The sequence below is a fragment of the Gopherus flavomarginatus genome, chromosome 11 (genome assembly GCF_025201925.1).
Source record: "Gopherus flavomarginatus isolate rGopFla2 chromosome 11, rGopFla2.mat.asm, whole genome shotgun sequence".
NCBI classification, from domain to species: domain Eukaryota; kingdom Metazoa; phylum Chordata; order Testudines; family Testudinidae; genus Gopherus; species Gopherus flavomarginatus.
Genome location: NC_066627.1, coordinates 47,024,359 through 47,042,632, shown reverse-complemented (window position 1 = coordinate 47,042,632; position 18,274 = coordinate 47,024,359). Strand labels below are relative to the sequence as shown.

Here is an 18,274-nt window from a genome sequence, read left to right as displayed (position 1 = left end):
CCACTAAGAAGGGCACCAGCTGGCTAAGGGTGCATGTCACAGAGAGTTCTTGGCCCTATCAGGGCCTGATCCTGTGGGGGCTCTGTCATTCATTTCCATTGCTGCCAATGAGGAAGCCTGGTGCTTAGTGCTTGGAAGCACTGGACATTCAGGAGGTATCATGAGTAGCAAGCCAGAATCTTTGAATATTAACCCTGATCCTGGAGAAGGAATAATAAGTAATATATGATGCAGTGTTGGAACATTCTGTTCTGTAATTTTCTCTCACTTCTTTCTTTGCATATATTATTGCCAGAGGAAGCCCATGGAATTAGCCCCCTTCTGAAGAAGCACATAATGTTCGGATGCCACACTGATGGGTGTAGTATAAAAGAGAAGAGAAGAGAAGTTGGACTAGATGACCTCCTGAGGTCCCTTCCAACCCTGATATTCTATGATTCTATGAAGTTTGTCACTGCATGTTGATTTTACTCGTGCTTTTAGAATAGATTCAGTGTCTTGGGTTGCTTTAAACCTACCTGTTGTCAGTCACGTAATCTAATGCTATAAAAGACCTAGGTATTATCTTTGTTCTGTGTTACATTAAAAGGCACCTGATATGCTTTGGGAGAAAGGAAACTATATATATAAAACTATGGATTTATTATTAGAACAGACTTTGATTAACTTTACAGTGTGGAAGTAATTAGCTACATCTGCAAATACAATCCATTTCCTATCCTTGTGGAAGTAATCATAACATCATAGCAGGGGCAAGCTTAAAGCGAAACAGAAAGGGCTGAGTTCTGCATTCTGGTTAACATCACTGAAATCATTAGAAGCAGTGAGTTGGTTTAGAGCCAGATTGCAACTCCTTTACTCACAGCAAATAATCCGTTACTCCATAGGTAGCACCATTGACTTCAGCAGGACAGTTTGCAGCATAAAGTTGTATTCAAGTGGGCCCCTTACTCACAGTCTTGATTGGGATGTTGTCTGGGATAGGGACTGTCTCTTTTAATGTAATGTTTGAACAGCATCTAGCACTATGGGTCTCTTGCACAATAATAATATGCAAGGAATGAAAAACGGTCAGGCCACAGACACTTCACTTTCCCTATTGCTTTCAAAATAAATATAGTGTAAAGAACTGCTGATCAAAAGTTAATTTTATGGGGTAAGAAATAATAATTAACTGGAGATCTGGGCCTGCTCCATACAGATCTCTATTGGTGTTCAGGCACCATAAAGACTGCGGCTGAACCAAATTCCCTTCCAGTCTGGAGCCCTGGCCTTTGAGAATCACCCTCATTCTAAAAGTCTCCCTTTCCTGCAGGCTGTTTGCTGAAGTACACGGATTCTCTCCTCCCCCTTCTTTAGACAGGAGGTGGGCAGGTCCAAGTGGATTAAATATGCAAACACACTGTAGCAGCTCCCTCTGTTCTGCCAAGGGCTTTCACTGGCTTGCATAGACCATCAGCAGCGACCAATCTGAGCAAAGAAAAACCAAAGGGGGGAAACTGCAGTAGCTCTGCTATGAAAATCAGGCAGCAAACAAACTAAGGAAGAGAAAGCGGGGAGGAGAATATCAAAGGCGGGTGTGTAGTTGAAAAAAGAGCTTGCAGGGGCACCTGTGAACCCCTTAAAGTAACTGCGTGGATTTGTGTCCTAGGGAAGAGAAAAACTCCGAGTAGGACGAGCTGGAAATTGCTGTGAGCAGGAGGCAAAAAACCTCCCACCCCCTCCAAGAACCTGGTGTGTGCGTGTGAGGGAGAAAGGAGTTTGAGGGAATGAAGCTGGAAGATCCCGGGACTCCGAGAAGAAAAGTTGCTGCCAAGGGGGACTTTGCAGTCTAGAAACTGAGCTTTGCTCCGCGATGGGCTTTCTGGTTTCTAAAGAAAACCTTCTCCTCTTCCTCTGCGCTAACGTCTTCCCTGGTAAGTTTCAGAGCAGGTTTCCCTACGACCTTGGTCAATTCCCCCCCACTGCTCCCCAGCTGGAGATTGTCCCATTGCAGCAAGGAACCCCCCCCCCCCACTCAAAGAACCACCTACTCCTTTCCATCCGGTCCCTCGAGGATGCCCCCCTCCCCCTTGCACTATACTGTCTTGCTTTGTGTTTATTTTCTGCCTCTTGGGTGGCAAAGGGTTAACCCCCCCGGGGATTTAAACGCACGAGTCCTGCGCTCCCTCGCTGGTGGCTGCTTCCCCCCGGTGAAAGGCAGTGGGTTACTGTGCCTCCCAGCTGCAGCTCAGGCGGACGGGGATGTGCGCTAGGCGCTCACCTAGTGCCCCGTTTTTATGTAACCCAGGGCAGGCAAAACAATAACTAAGGACCACGGTGCCTGGGAGCTGGAGAGGGGCGGGAGAGCCCTGGGCTGAGTCCCCCATTCGCCCCAGATCTCCCACTGCCTCCCTCGCCTTTGTGCACATTCAGCACCGGCCAGAGACCTTTCCTGGCAGCTGCCTCCTCGACGCTTTAATTTTTAATCACCCCAGTGAAGGGGGAGCCAGTCTCTGCAGCCTCCAACTTTCGAAGTCATCAGTGAGGGGGCCTGTGTGCTCTTGAGCTAACTCCCGCACCAGACCCCCGTCGCCTTTGTCTGTACTACAGATACACAGATCTTGTAGCCGGGAGTGACCCGAGTTACTGGTCCAGTAAATTCTTGCTTTGCTCAGGGGGTTGAAATTTGGTCTGATGGTCGTTTTTTGATGTGTTTAATCTCCATAATCACAGACTCTCTCTCTCTCTGGCACACACACACACACATCCCTGAACTGATGTCCTGGTCCTATTTCCCCTCCTCCCCCGAACAACTCTTCTTGCCCTGTCCAGAGCAAGTGGCCCTTTCATATGCCCCACTCCATGCTTCAAAGCCTGACACTTGCTAATATTCTCCCAGCTGTTCAAGAATGGGACTGCTTGGCATCCACAAAGAGGCTGAAACAATTTAACAGGAGAACAGTCCAGGCAGTGTATTTCAAGTGCTTTTTAACAATCTCACCACCCCCAAGACAGTTCCTACATGCTGTTCCATGCCACATTGTGAACTAACAATGGTAGATGCTGAAAGTGTCCTGTCACTGGAGTGTCCTGTCACTGGGATGTCACTGCCATGTCATGCCCATCTATATTCTTTCCTCCTCTACCTGTCTGCATTTCTTTTGTGCCCATCACCACGGTATCTAGGTGCTGTACATATATAAGTAAGACTTGCATCATAGTGTCTCTGCCAAAGGACAGAAGGGCTGGGGTCTATTCAAGGAGAGAGGAATATGAAGCACTCCCCTCCTCTCCTGCACACCAAATGTCTCTGCTCCCGTCTTCCTAACTTACAAACGTTTCACACTTTCATGTCTCACACTTTCCCTGCAGTGTGCAGCCATGTGGAAACCCGAGCCCACGCAGAGGAGAGACTCCTGAAGAAACTCTTCTCTGGCTATAACAAGTGGTCCCGACCTGTAGCCAACATTTCGGACGTGGTCCTCGTCCATTTCGGATTGTCCATTGCGCAGCTCATTGACGTGGTAAGTAAAATTGACTGTACCTATAAGCAGTGGAGATTTTAGGGGTCATGGGTGAGGAGTGATTCCAGATGCAAGCCAGCGTGTGCGGTTTTTGCGGACTTATTTCATGAATATGAATATCTTACTGACACTGAAGAACAGTTATCCATATTTACAAGTTCTATTGAAACTAATGGGAGAACTCATGAGATAACTGCTCATCAAGGTGTGCAATCTGGTGGTCTTGTATTATTTATTTATTAATTATAGTAAAAAATGTGATGCCCTTTCTGAAACCAAGGGAAAGTCCATGGTAAGCCTCTATCCCGATATAACACAACCCGATATAACACAAATTCGGATAGAACATGGTAAAGCAGTGCTCTGGGGGAAGTGGCTGCGCACTCCAGTGGATCGAAGCAAGTTTGATATAACGCGGTTTCACCTATAACACGGTAAGATTTTTTGACTCCTGAGGACAGCGTTATATCGGGGTAGAGGAGTATAAAATCCATAGATCTATTAAGCTCAAGGGGAGTTTTGAGGGAATGAATTTTGGCTGAGTTAGAAACAAGGAAGGTGTTTAGAATTTGATCTATAATTAGAATTCATAATACATAATCCTCACAAATAATTTACACATCTATTACTTAGCTTATTCAAGGATCCCAAAGTTCTTTCTTCACATGGAAAGTCCTTCTGCTGCTTTGAGGCATAGTGGTTGACAGAAAATATTCCTGCATGTTTTCTCAAAGGGAATTGACTTGTATACAAAATATAGATGACATACAAAATTGATTGATTTTTACTATGAGTCAGGCGTATGCATTGGCGTGGTATTTAAAGGACATGATTTTATGGCACTCAATTTTCAAAGAAGAAAACAGGTGCATGATTCCACACCCACACAAATCTGCTTTTTACTGTTCTAGCATGATGGTATGCACAAGTACCAGTTTGCACATGGAACTCAGATAACTAATTTTGCATGCCAGTGTGTGTGTCTGTGTGCATGCATACCTGTTTTGAATGTTACATTTTTGGAAGCTGTCTGAATTATTTCTTAAATAGAAAACTATATGTGCAGTATGTTCTTATGTATGTAACAGAGAGAGAAGAAAGGTAATACAGGATGGTGTAGTGTAGTACACAAGAATGATTGGCATGAGTTTGTGCTTATACGCAAACAGTAAAGCTATAAATAAATTTTACAGATCATTCCAGATGAGTGTTATTAACCCTTTATTCCATACCACACCATCATGTACTCTCTATATGCCACCTATGTAATAGAATCACTATTTTTTAAATGGATGAGAAAGAAATATTGATGCTAACTTTCATATTCCTCCCTCTGAGAAGCTAGGCTGCCTGTTTCCTGGGTTCAGCCATATGTGACTCAGATAAATATTCCAGCTAATACAATTTACAGACTTCTTAAAACACCTGTAATCATTTTTCCACCCATAATGTTATCCTGACCCCTATGGTTCTTCCACTCAGATTGCCGAGTTCTGTTGAGAAGAATAGACGATCCCTTTTCCAGTAGTAAAAAGGTCCAATTTCTAGCCTTCATGAGTCATGAGATCTCAGGCCTTAAACGTCTCCCTGGTTGAATATTGTCCATATTGGGCTCATGCCATTGTAATTTAGATGGGTAAATTCTACTTTTGGGTGGAAATTAGAAAATGGTTCTGGGGTGGGTGGTTTCAAAGAAGGGTAGTTCTTTGAAGCTGCATTCATGTTTGGGACGTTAGAGGTAGTCACAGGTGGACTAGATTAGTGGTCAGAGTACAGGAGAGAGGATTGTAGATTAGTGATAGATGCACATGGTTCCACAATTTATCACATTTATATGTGGCAAAGATATCTGTGAAGTATACAATTTAATATAGGTATTGAGAAATGAATGGCATATGTGCATGAGGGGTTGTATATCTTTTTATATATAAGCCTTTGCTCAAACAACTTCAAAAAACAGAGCTTGGCATTGATTATTATATTATTATTGTGATAGCAGCTAGGAGCCCTAGTCATGGACCCGGGACCCCATTGTGCAAGGTGCTGTACACACACAGAACAAAAAGGCTGAGGAGCCCAAATCTGTCATTGGTGGTATTAGGTTGTATGCATTTTGTCTAAATAATTGATAAGATTAAAGATGGTACATCAACGATTGTGGTGGCATAAGAGATACTTTCTATTATGCAACTGCCCAATCATGGACAGTGAGATCAATACTTGTGCTTTGAAGTGCTTTTCTTGTCTTACCTAGGAAGAATATACTCTATAAAAGTCATATTCTGGTGTTTAAAACTGCAGTCGACGTGCAGGGCTGTAAAGCAGCTGAGATTTAGTTAATTATTCCCCTTCTCCTTCAGTAAGGTTCTCTAGTTCCTGTATAACCCTTTCCCTGATAGGATTCCTGTATCATGTTCCCAGTCCAGCTAAGTGTCTGTTTAATGATCCCCCTTCTTACCACAGGAGCATTTCTTAAGAAAACGTAGCATGATTGTCAGACATGATGTTAAAAGCGCAGTCTTCCCTTTTCAATGGAGTTCGCTTCTCCTCTAGACACATCTCAATGGCAGAAAGTCAAAGAAAGCAAAACAGAATCAATATTCAAATCCTGACGCGGTCTGACAAAAGCCAGAAAACTCAGTATCAAATCCACTATCCTGCTGTATCCTTACTTCACCCTGTTGTGCTGAGGTCAATTTGATACTGGCAGGGCCAGCTCCAGGTTTTTTGCCACCCCAAGCCAAAAAAAAAAAAAAAGTTGGAGTGCCGCCCCTTGAAAAGTGCTGCCCCAAGCACATGCTTGGGATGCTGGTGCCTAGAGCTGGCCCTGGGTACTGGACTAAGTGACTATGAGACTGAGACATGGGTTTCAGAACAGACTAGATAGAACCCATTTACCTCCTACGCCCCTCTCTGCTGGGTAGCATGGAGTGCAGCATATTCACCTTGGGAAAAGAGACTATGCAGTTAAATTTCACCCTCAGCTGTGTTGCTACCACAGCCCCTCTGTTCCTCTGTTAATAGTGAGCTGCTTTTGCTCAAAAAAGTACTGACATCTGAGCTCTTTTGAAGCCAGGCCAATGAGGAGACCAAACAAACAAACAAACAAAAATCATTAGTTTTGCTGCAGCACCTTAAACTGTGAGAACCGAACGGAGTCCAAAGCACTTTTCTTTGGATGTTTACACAGAAACTGTAATTAGCATGCAAGCAAACTAGCAAACATTAAACAATTCAATTAAATTGTATTAGTGATAGCTGAGCAATCTGCATGCTTTGCATTGGATTTCATTTATTTATACATACTTATATTTTGTAACTTAACACTCCATTCACGTTTAGCACAGGAAAGAGCCTGTCACCCAAAACACACACAGAGCTGTATAGATCATCAGAGATATCATCAGGTTGTGTGTCTGCAGAATGACTCACATAGTTTTGTCACTAAAATGAATTTGTAGTGTTTTAAGTTAACATATTTGTGGAAATGTAAATACTGCAGATGCCCAAGTTTTCAGAACTGCACATACAAAATGCACATGAACGCTGCTTGATTGCACACTAAGACATGCTAACTGTGCAGACAAAGGACTAATTGCACATGCAGCTGGCCATGTACACATGCTTACTGCATTTGTGTGTGCAAATGTGGTAAATGCACACAGAAATGATCAAATATACATCTAACCAGCTATGTGCTTATGCGTTTACTGCAACTGAATATCTATTGTGTTTATACAAGGAAATATTTCCCAAAGTGCACAAGGTGGCAATTCTCAAAGGCAAAAATGACAGTTAAGCACCTAACTCCCCTTGACATACCTGAGGCACTTTTGAAAATCTTGACCCAAGTGACTTATGAGCATAGGTATCTTTCAGTGGGACTTAGGCTTTTAAGTAGAGCTGAGTGAATAATGGATTTTTCAGTTCACTGGAAGTTCTGAAAAATTAAAATAATAATTTCAGGTCAAACCAAAAATGAAATGTTTACACATTTTTGGCAAATTGAAAAGTTGAAAAAAAATTGTTTTGGGTCAAATGAAATGTTTTATTGTGGTTTAGAGCACTTTAAAACATTTACCCTTAAAAAAAGTAAAACAAAAGAAATTATCTAAATGAAAATCCATTTTGAATTGAAAAATCAAAACATTTCATTAAAAAATGTCAAAATGAAACGTAGATATTTTCAGAATTTGGAGTTTGTTTTTTCAGAATGAACAATTCAGCGAAATGGACATGAATTTGTGAAACATTTTGGCATCACTGAATCTACTTTTTCTGCCAAAAAAAATGTTTTGGTTGAAAAGTTTTGACCAGTTCTGCTCTTGAGTCCCTCAGGCACTTTTGAAATTTTTACCTGTGGTCCTTATTATACTGGAATCTAAGCAACAACCAACCTACTACTTACATGCCCAAAGTAGATGCACAAAATGCACGTTAATTTCTGAGAATTGGAGCCTTAATTCTCTCTAGGTATAAAAAAATGCAAGACAGATTTTTTAAAAAAAAAGAATGAAGCTGTGTTGCACTCAGAAACAGGTCTTGGGAGGAGTGAATTACTTAAGAGATTAGAGGATATAAAGCCTTTAATTTCTTCTTGACCAGTTCAAATCCAGCCCAAATTGGTAACAATCAAAAGTTGTCACCTCCTGATGGCTTTTCAGTGACCTATATGAAAGATCCCCATGGACAGATGTCCCATTTGCAAATGCTATTCCCACTGGTGGCACCAGTTGGCACCTTTATTGGCAGTTCCATAAGAAAAGCCAAGGATTGAACAAGCAATGGAGACTGAGCCACCATCTCTTTAGACGGTCCCTGCAGGTTAGATCTGGCAGGACACTAAGGGGAAGATTTCCCTGGCATTGCATCTCTTGTGGATATAAAGAGGGTTTCAGGGTCCAACAGCTGCCAATTTAGCTGTCACTTTTTATCAGTGCTAAATTCATTTTTTATAAATGAGAGAAAGAGACAAGCAGGGGTTAGGAAAATATGAATTGTTTTCCAAAGAAGAACATTTTAAATTAAATGGCAATGGTTGTGTGAGCAATCATTGCAGCTGAGAGATATCCCCTAACTCAGGAAAAGCATATAGTTTAGAAGTGAACAAACAACTAGTAGAAAAACTTAAGAGTCTACACTTTCAGGGCAAAGTGTCAAGCTCTGAATACAGGTAAACCAACCACCAGTTCTCACTACAAGACTATCTGAAAGCTACCAATTTGCTATAGGAATTTCTTTATGGTCTGTGATAGGTATGTGTGAAAAACTGCGTGCTCTGGAGGAATGAAGCAAGGGCTAGGGGCCAGCGGGGCCTTGATTCTAATCTTAACCACCGGAGCTTCCTTCCCAGCACAGTACTATAGTGTGTTCTTTAGAACATGCTTTGGAGAGGAGGGTTGCACATTAGAGCTAAAGGCAGAGACCTATCGATAATGGCCTTAAATTCAAGAAGGGAAAGTGCAGATCTGCAACCAAGCATCACTTCCAAGTAGTCAGAACAATGCAGGAAAGGAAGTGCTGGGGAATTGTCTGTGGACATGTTCGAAGGTAAATCGTGCAGGGGACATTTCCAGATACCCGCACCCAGCCCACGTCTGCAGACAGATTGGTACTGCCATGCCAAGGGAGAATTTGCAAGTGGTAAGTGATTGGTTCTCAATAGGACAGCTTCCCTGGAAGTCCCAGTGAAGCTGTGCTCAGCAGGTCACTGGGGGAGGAGTGATGGACAAATGTAACAATCCTACCCCCATTGTGGTGAGGGCTGTGGATTCTTCTCCTGCCCTCCCTCCACCCCGGTGCTGATCTCATCTTGGCTGGGCCTTATAATGTCCTTCGAAACAAAAGTCTTCTTAGTACACATATTTCTAGGAAAATCTATTTAACAAATCCAAGTTGATCATCTGCCAAACTGCCTAGTCTTAGCCTCAGCTGTTGGGTGGTATCAGACAGGTGCATTCTATCCCATGCTAAACTCCAGGACCATCTGCTTTTTTTAGCTGAAAAATATGTTTATTGCTGAGATTATTTCTGATTACAAAAATGGCCTACAGTGAACATGTCTCTGCTTTCTGAACGTGTGCCTTTTTCTTTTCAGGATGAGAAGAATCAAATGATGACCACGAACATGTGGGTGAAGCAGGTGGGTGAGCCCAAAAAGTGTTTTCTTGTATTGTTTTCCGTGTATATTTCAATTCTAACTCCTCCCAGTCCCTGGTAATGGATCTGTTTTCCCCCAGGAGTGGTATGACTACAAGTTGCGCTGGGATCCTCTGGAATATGAGAACGTTACATCCATTCGCATCCCTTCAGAACTCATTTGGAGGCCGGATATCGTTCTCTACAATAAGTGAGTCGGAGCTCCAGGAAGGCGACTGTGTTCCTTTAAAAATCTACTCTGCTCTCTGCTCTGGGGAGATTGTTGTAATTTTCTCTCTCTATTCTATTTGATACTATTCTAGTTGATCCAGGGTCTTATGCTACCATAACTGCTGTAGTATCTGAGCACCTTCAAGTCATACGCTAAGCAACATCACTGACATCTGTCACATTTGGTTTGTTCTCCCTCTCTTTCTCTCTCTTTCTCTCCCAAGGGGGAGAACTGTGCATGCAGTGGAATGTTTTGTTTGGGAAGAGTTTTGTTTTTGTTTTAAAGGCACATCCTTTAAATATACTCGGATAATATTCTGGGAGAATGTCATATGTACCCTCTGTCCAAAATTGGCTGAAAAAGGACCCTAACACTATCGATTCTAACTGCTAACGAGTTATGGTCTTGGTTTCACTTGAGAACCTCTCCTTCCTGGGCAACAGTGCCATGTCCTCTAACTTATACCCAAGCAGTTCTCTGTAGAAAGTGCTAGGAGGAAGGGAGGAGTGTTTCCTGAGAAATTATTTGCAAACTTACCTACAGCTTCTTGGGCTGGGTACTGTTTAGGAATCATTATGCAGGTTCTGGGATTGTTCCAAGAAACCTCTAGTGTTGTTTGTAAATAAACTGTTGCAGCTGGATCTGCGTGTTTGAAATCTTGGACACATATGGCAAGTGAAGGTGGTTGCTTTCTTTACTAGACACTTTTGGACAGTAGTAGCTAAATTTGTTTCTCAGTGAGCCCTATGCAAGCTCAGTGTCAGGCTTTCCAGGTCTAGAATCCAAAGGAGGAGCAGCAAGGGCAGAGAGAAGAGATATCAGCACAGTTCAAAAGTATCTTACATGGGTGATGGGAACATCGGAGTTTGACTTTCACAAATTCCCAATTGCAAGGGAATGTTGGTCAACTCTACCAAAATAATTTACAAATATTTTTGTGACTAAAAACATTGAGTTTGTTTGGCTATGAACTGTGAGATCCTATTATGCATTGTTAGTGCCGATTAAGATGATTGCCTGGTACTGATGACAATCCTCATGAGTCCTAAAAGCATCACAAGTTTTAACATGAATTATTATTTCTCCAAAAAATTCACACAGGAAAGTGTGTCATCCAGGGTTCGATAGTCACTATTAATCATTCTCCTCTTCTAAAAGTTTCAGTTGCCCAATCAGAGATTAGAAACAATGCCATGTGACTTGGCATAACATAGGGCATAAAGGCTGTGGTAAATTATACCAGCTGGAGCACATGGCCCTAGCTCCTCACATCCTCTGCATGCTCCCTATATATCTGAGGGCACATCAGGGTGGAATGAAACAGGGTGACCGATGCAGTGCTCTCTCCAGTTCTTTGTTGGTGGAGCAGTCTCTGTGGGCAAATAGCATTGATTGGATACACAGATTAGGCATGCAATCACATATTTAACTTCTTAGACAACCTGTACATGTTATTACTAACGAAAGCACAGAAGAAGCAGCTGTGTTACAAGGTACAAAAAAATGCTTTATGTGAAGCACAGAATCTTCTGTTCTTCCCAAGCATGTTTAATCTGGACTGCTTTTCCCTGTGTTCTTCCATTTTTGTCTTGGCTGCTTTCGTTGTAATGAAGTCACTTGTCACTGGCTGAGGTCTTAAAGGTTTAGCAAGGTCTCTGAGCATCTTTACTTATTGTACTTGCAATATCCGAGCTCTGGTTGTTGGAGGACACATAGCCTTGCGTGGCAACCCTGGCCGAATGTGCCCTTGGAACGGCGAACAGAAATGGCTTTTTAAACAAGCAACATTTTGTGACTGAGTTTTGACAATGGAACTGTCTTCATTTTCAATTAACAGTTGCATGGTTCCAGTCTGGTACGTTCTCTAAGAAATGATTGAGGTAAATATATAAATCTAGAGGGTGTGCCGCTTTACAGACTATTGAAACAATCTTTTCCATTCTTCACGAGCCTGATCCTGAATAATGCTGAGCTTGCTGCTCTGGCTGAAATCATTGGGGGTGGTGTGTGCTCAGCACCTCTGAAGATTAGCCCTATGTAATTATTAATTCATGGACACTCAGACTTTCTTATCCTAAAAGCAGGCACAAGCTAACACTAACAGATTATCAGTGGCTTAGACTGCAGCCCAGGAAAGGTACGCATATTTTTTTGTCAACCTTCACATGCACATGGGAGTCCCTGTTTCTACACCAACCAGACACAGAAAAATACAATATCCACATTGAAATCTTTTTCAGGTAGCCCCTGAAAAAGCAGCAAACCCAGCTACCAATGGAATGGGATTAGAGCCTGAAAATGTTAGCAATGGAATAAGAAATAATGATCCTGCTTCTCCGTTACATTAAAGATCAATTTATGATTAATAAGAATGAATCATTGGAATTGCAGTCAAACCAGTCATGGACCCCACTGTGGTAGGCACTGTACCGACACCGAGTAAGTAGACAGACTCTGCCCCAAAGAGTCCACAATCGAAGTGTAAGGCAAGAGACTACAGGAGGTTACAACAAATGAACAGGAGGAATACAAAGAGAGCACTGGACATCAGCTGCCTGACCATGTGGGTTTTTTAAGGCTGAGAAGTTTCAAGAAGGGATTTGCAGGACCGTGAGTGGGCCTGGAGGATGATTATAGGGATTTTTTCCCATGCTATCTTTCTGACAGTGTAAAGGGACCTTAAAGTAGGTGTCAATACTGTATGGCTAGTATAAGGCCCCTTTCTCCTGCCAGAGTGGTATAAAAGGGGTTTAGCGGAACTTTTAGAGGAAAAGGCCCAATCGTCCTATTTCAGTGTTTCACCATTTTAATGTGAATCATTTTGGAAGGCCCCACTGTGCTTACAAAAAGAGTTCTGATATTCTTCTTTTGGATGAGATGCTTGGTGGGGGGGAGGAAGCTTCTGGCTGTGAGTCCACATAGAAGCCTTCCTTATTTTTAACCTCTGGGAATAGATAGAAACGATGCAATTGCAATTGACTTGAGATTTTCATCTTCAAGGAAGTCATACCCCTTGTTGTCAGTGATTCTCTTATCTGAGCTCATTATTGTCAAAAGCTTCAATTTATGCACTCTGGGGGCCCATATTAAGTCAGTAAATTTGGTCAGTTTGGCCTGCAGAGTATATGTAGTTGTCAACATTCATAAGGAATCTAAAACAAAACTAATATCCTAGGAGGAAATTAATATGCGGTTGGATTTTGCAGGCTTGATAAGATAAGCTCTAAGACTCTGTAAATTGTCTCAACTGAATCTGACAAAGCATATGTAAAACAGAGGAACATGATTTCATAGTGAAAAAACAAAACCTCCTTTCCTTTATTTTCTTTCTCAAGAAGGCGAGATGTTCCATAGTTGAGGTTTTAATGGTTGTGAAGGTAGCTTACCCAAGGCTCAATAAGGATGAGCAAATCATTTGTAGTGAATACATTTATTTGACATGTTTATTGTCCATGAACATTTTGCAATTTCCCTACATGTATTTGCTATTCAAATTATTTCTCAAACAGTTTCAGAGAATAATTCATAGGTTCTGATTTTCCACTGCTTTGCCACCATGTGTAGCTATTTGACCTGTGTGAGACATGCAACATGCTATCATCAATGACTGTGAGTGGAGAATTCTGAACACTAGCCTTACGTAGATCTGTCAAATCATTGGAGGACTGTGCTCTTGGTTCTGCAGATTGAGCAGTTCATTGAGAATATTTGATAATTGAAATTCAAGCTTTTCCAGATGGTTTTAATTGAACATGTGATAGCATTTCTGTTCTATAATTAGATGAGTTTAACACTTGGAAAGGAAGTTTCTGGTATGAATATTTGCACTTAGGAGGTCAAAATTCACTCTCTGAATATTAATATTCACCTAAAGTTAGTTGTTTCTATAAAAAATTCCTGTCAGCTAAAAGCACTTGGTAAAATAGTCTGAGAAAATTAACACAAGGGACATGATCACATGTGAAATGAGTTCAGATATTTATTACAATGAATATTATCAGGAAATGTTTTGATGAATTCTTCCAGTTGTAATATAGACACAAAGGACTTCAGTACATAGTTATAAGATGATCTGGTAGATGGCTTAATATAAATCAAAAAATGGATAGTTTCTTTTGAAAACTTTGGTGTTTTTTTGGTGTTTTTTTTTAACTGATGAGGCCCATGCAATAAGACAGGGTTCCTGACTGACCTGAAGGACATTTGGAACAGAAATTATCTTCCCTAAAATTATTGGAAACACTCTGACTACTGGGGCAATATGGTATTTTTCCCCATAGGGTGACCAGATAGCAAATGTGAAAAATCGGGACAGGGGGTGGAGGGTAATAGGAGCCCATATAAGAAAAAGACCCAAACATCGGGACTGTCCCTATAAAATCTGGTCACCCTATTTCCCCATATCATTGGCAGTTAAAGAATATCTCCGAATGACATAGTCTGTGTCTACCAGTCTGTTAAAGAAGCAGGTAGAAGTTGCAGCCAGTTCATTATTTATTGGTCCTCAAATTGCTGAAATTGAGATAACAGGTAGAACAAAGAATAAAAAAGACTAAATCTTCACACAAATTAGACATGAAAATACATGCATATATATGTATCATCGGTGATTTAGATAATGGCATAGAAAATACACATAAAGTTTGTGGGTGATACCAAGCTGGGAAGGGTTACAGGTGCTTTGGAGAATAGGATTAAAATTCAAAATGATCTGGACAAACTGGAGAAATGGTCTGAAGTAAATAGGATGAAATTCAATAAGGACATATGCAAAGTATTCCACTTAGGAAGGAACAATCAGTTGCACACATGCAAAATGGGAAATGACTGCCTAGGATGGAGTACTGCGGAAAGGGATCTGGGGGTCACAGTGGATCACAAGCTGAAGATGAATCAACAGTTTAACACAGTTGCAAAAAAAGCGAACATCATTCTGAGATGCATTAGCAGGAGTGTTGTAAGCAAGACACAAGATGTAATTCTTCAGCTCTACTCCATGCTGATTAGGCCTCAACTGGAGTTTTGTGTCCAGTTCTGGGCACCACATTTCGGGAAAGATGTGGGGAAATTGAAGAAAGTCCAGAGAAGAGCAACAAAAAATGATTAAAGATCTAGAAAACATGACCTATGAGGCAAGACTGAAAAAATTGTGTTTGTTTAGTCTGGAAAAGAGAAGACTGAGAGGGGATATGATAACACAGTGTTTCTCAAACTGAGGTCGCTGCTTGTGTAGGGAAAGCCCCTGGCGGGCTGGACTGGTTTGTTTACCTGCCCCGGCCGCAGGTCCAGCCAATTGCAGCACCCACTGGCTGCGGCTCACCGTTGCAGGCCAATGGGAGCTGCTGGAAGTGGCTCGGGCCAGGGGCCATACTGGCCGCTATTTCCAGCAGCTCCCATTGGCCCGGAGCAGCGAACCATGGCCAGTGGGAGCCGCGATCTATCTATATAAGTAAGGAACTAATTTTCAGACTTCTATAGCACTGTTTAAATTAAAATAGTATATCAAATTAAAATAAATTTGTGCCTCATTTATATGCATTCTGAAAACATTTAATCTGATGAGCTGATGTGTATCTGAACTACAAGGAAAAGAGAAGCTGGCAAAAGGATCTTCATCAGCAGAGCTTTTTAATGAAGCACGGTTGATATTTGTAAGCAGGACAACACAGTTCTTGAATTTCAATTCAACTCACCTTATGATAAAGATAAAATGAGAAGATTAGAGGAGACTCTGAAGTGAAGTTAAATCTAGAAATGAAATCTGGAAGGAGTATAGAACAATGAGAAGATGTTTACAGAGGACAACTGCTGTAACAAGCCACAATTCTCTTCTGCCAATATTGATATAGTATTTGATAGACGAAAGTGAGACTTCGGGGAGTTATTACTGACAGATATTTAGGCCTTTCTGGCCTGAACAATTAAGAGATCTTGACTACATTATTTATCTTGAAAATACTCTTGTTTTGATACTAGCCAGTGTTTCAGGAAGATTTTCACCTGTCCGGTTATAAAACTATATTGCAGCTTAATTGTCTTCATTGAACGAGACAATAATATGGTTGTTATCTGAGAAATGACTATATACAAATGGCACCTTCTTACTGAACATGTTTATCCCCAAATGTGTAGTCAGAGTCAGACCTGCTAACTTGATTATGAGTCTAAGCTGAAATCCACTGAAGCCAATGCAATAGCATCAGACCCCAATTAGCCTCACACAGCCAAGGCAGCTGTAGGGAAAAGGAGCTGGATTCAGTTCCAGTTAGCGACTCCTCAGCTGAATTGTTAACTAAATTCCAACTGCAGGAACAAACTCCACTCCTCCTTGCACACATGAAATCCCACTGCGAGCAGACTTAGGTCTTGCAGCCCTTTTGTTGCTGGTGATAATGAGTGAGCCAGAACAGAACCTGCCTGACTTTTGGCTCCAAGGCTGAGTTTGCAAGGTAGGCAGTTAAAAATGATCTTTCTTTCTCTATGTCGAAAAAAACCAGAAACAGTGTAGAAATAATTGAGAGATGATATCTGTAGAACCAAACAGTGCTACTCTTACAGAGACAAGGTGGGGGACTATTGAACTTCCATAGAGCTCTTCTTCAAGACCTGAAGAAGATTCCTGTCCAAGTTCAAAAGCTTGTCTCCCTTGTCAACAGAAATTGATCCACTAAAAGATATCTCGCCCACCTTGTCTCTTTAATATCCCGGGACCGACATGGTGGCCACAACATTGCAAACTACTTCTCCAAAGTCACTTCTCAAGATGGAATCGAACTCCAGTAACAAAAAGGTCTAAAAATAATTAGTCTATAATATGTAGACTGGTAAACTGCTCCTAAGAGATGGTGTCTGAATGAAACCCCATGGCTTTACATAACTCCGAGGAGGGGATTATAGATGAGCAAATATTATTATTCTCAGATGTATTTTTAATAACGACTATGGGCCGGAACTTCAGCTGGGGTAAATTAGCGTTGCTCCATTGAAATTGATTTCCCCTGGCAGAGTATCTGGCCAATTTTTTTCTGTTCAGTGTCCTCCCTTCTGCATTCACCAGCATAATGCTCAGCCCAATATCCAGTGAGAGAATTTGGTGCTTTTACTCTGTTATGAAGAAATTAAGGCAGGGATCAGAGGAACAGAGAAATAAAGCAATGTCCTCTTGTCTCTTCCCCTGTCTGTCCTTCCTCCCCAGCTTCTGGCTTGTAAATTCATATAAACCTAGTGATGGGTGAATCCTGGAAGGTTTGGAGGCTTAGGTCAGTTAGGATGACCAGACAGCAAATATGAAAAATTGGGATAGGGGGTGTAGGCCAATAGGAGCCTATATAAGAAAAAGACCCCAAAATCGGGACTTTCCCTATAAAATCAGGACATCTGGTCAGCCTAGGATCAGTTAGGAGAAACATGTTAGAGTCTTGGGACCTGCTATATCTTTTTTGGTAGCAGTGAGGTGTCCAGAGGACCCCAAGCTGCTCTCTCCTCCCCTGTGGACTATGCTGCTCTTCCTCCTCAGAGGCAAGAGAGGTAGGCTGGAGAACCTCCTGGTAGAGGTAGCCGTCTTGGTGTTAGGGCTCTAGCCACCTGCACTGCTCCATCGCTACTGCCTCTTAAACGTGGTGCTGCTCTTGGGCTTCCTCTTGAATGACCGGTGTGCAAGCAGCAGAGATATTCAGGACGCCTCCCTCCTTCCCCTGGAACCCATAATCTTCATTAGGGTGAAAGGATTTGCATGTTCTTCTCTCCAATGTTTCAGTGTCTAAATTTCCACCCAATCCTCCCTAAAATGCAGTGAGGCATAACATTCTTCATTGCACAAACTCAGCTGTGAGCTGCCCGAGGCGTTGGATCCTAATGGACCATAAGGTTTGCCTTTCCAGGTCAGGCCATCTAGCCTGGTAACCTGGCTCTGGTATTAAATAATACCTGATACTGCAATAATGTACCTAGTCAACTGAATGATGCTGTACATGGGAGGGACCATTATTAGCATAATCACTCAGCTGTGATGTGAATCCAATTATAAACGTACTATTCTATTAATGAATGATTTACTCATGCCTCAGAGATCTCATTAAATGCTGAATGAGATTCCAGTTTCTTATCAAAGTTTAAAGGACAACAACAACAGTAGTGTGTATTGAAGTGTCACACACAGTGAATGTTTCATTGCTCAGTCTGGTTTTACAGGAAGATAAAATCAGGCAGAAAGATTTGTTCTAGTCAGGAAACTGGAAGGAAAATGCCCAGGCAAAGAGCAAAATTCAAGTCATTAAATATCAACATTGCATTTTTCAATCAGAATAGACTAAAATGCAATAGTGCCATTGCCTGATTTCATTAATCTTTTGGGAGGTATTGAACTGAAGGTAGAATAGCATGGAAAAAAATCTTTTTG

General features: G+C 41.6%; 1 protein-coding gene across 2 annotated transcripts in view; it reads left to right on the top strand.

The window, feature by feature from the left end:
* The first annotated feature begins 1,433 nt into the window (after nucleotides 1-1,433).
* Nucleotides 1,434-18,274, top strand: part of CHRNA4 (cholinergic receptor nicotinic alpha 4 subunit) — a 35,665-nt gene continuing 18,824 nt past the window's right edge. The window contains exons 1-4 of one of the 2 annotated variants that reach the window (XM_050918676.1): nucleotides 1,434-1,916; nucleotides 3,355-3,506; nucleotides 9,604-9,648; nucleotides 9,746-9,855. In XM_050918676.1, the coding sequence (XP_050774633.1) occupies nucleotides 1,856-1,916; nucleotides 3,355-3,506; nucleotides 9,604-9,648; nucleotides 9,746-9,855 (368 nt within the window). In that variant the 5' untranslated portion in view covers nucleotides 1,434-1,855. Of the gene's footprint in view, nucleotides 1,917-3,354; nucleotides 3,507-9,603; nucleotides 9,649-9,745; nucleotides 9,856-18,274 lie in introns of those variants that run through there. The other variant, XM_050918677.1, reaches the window with a different exon arrangement.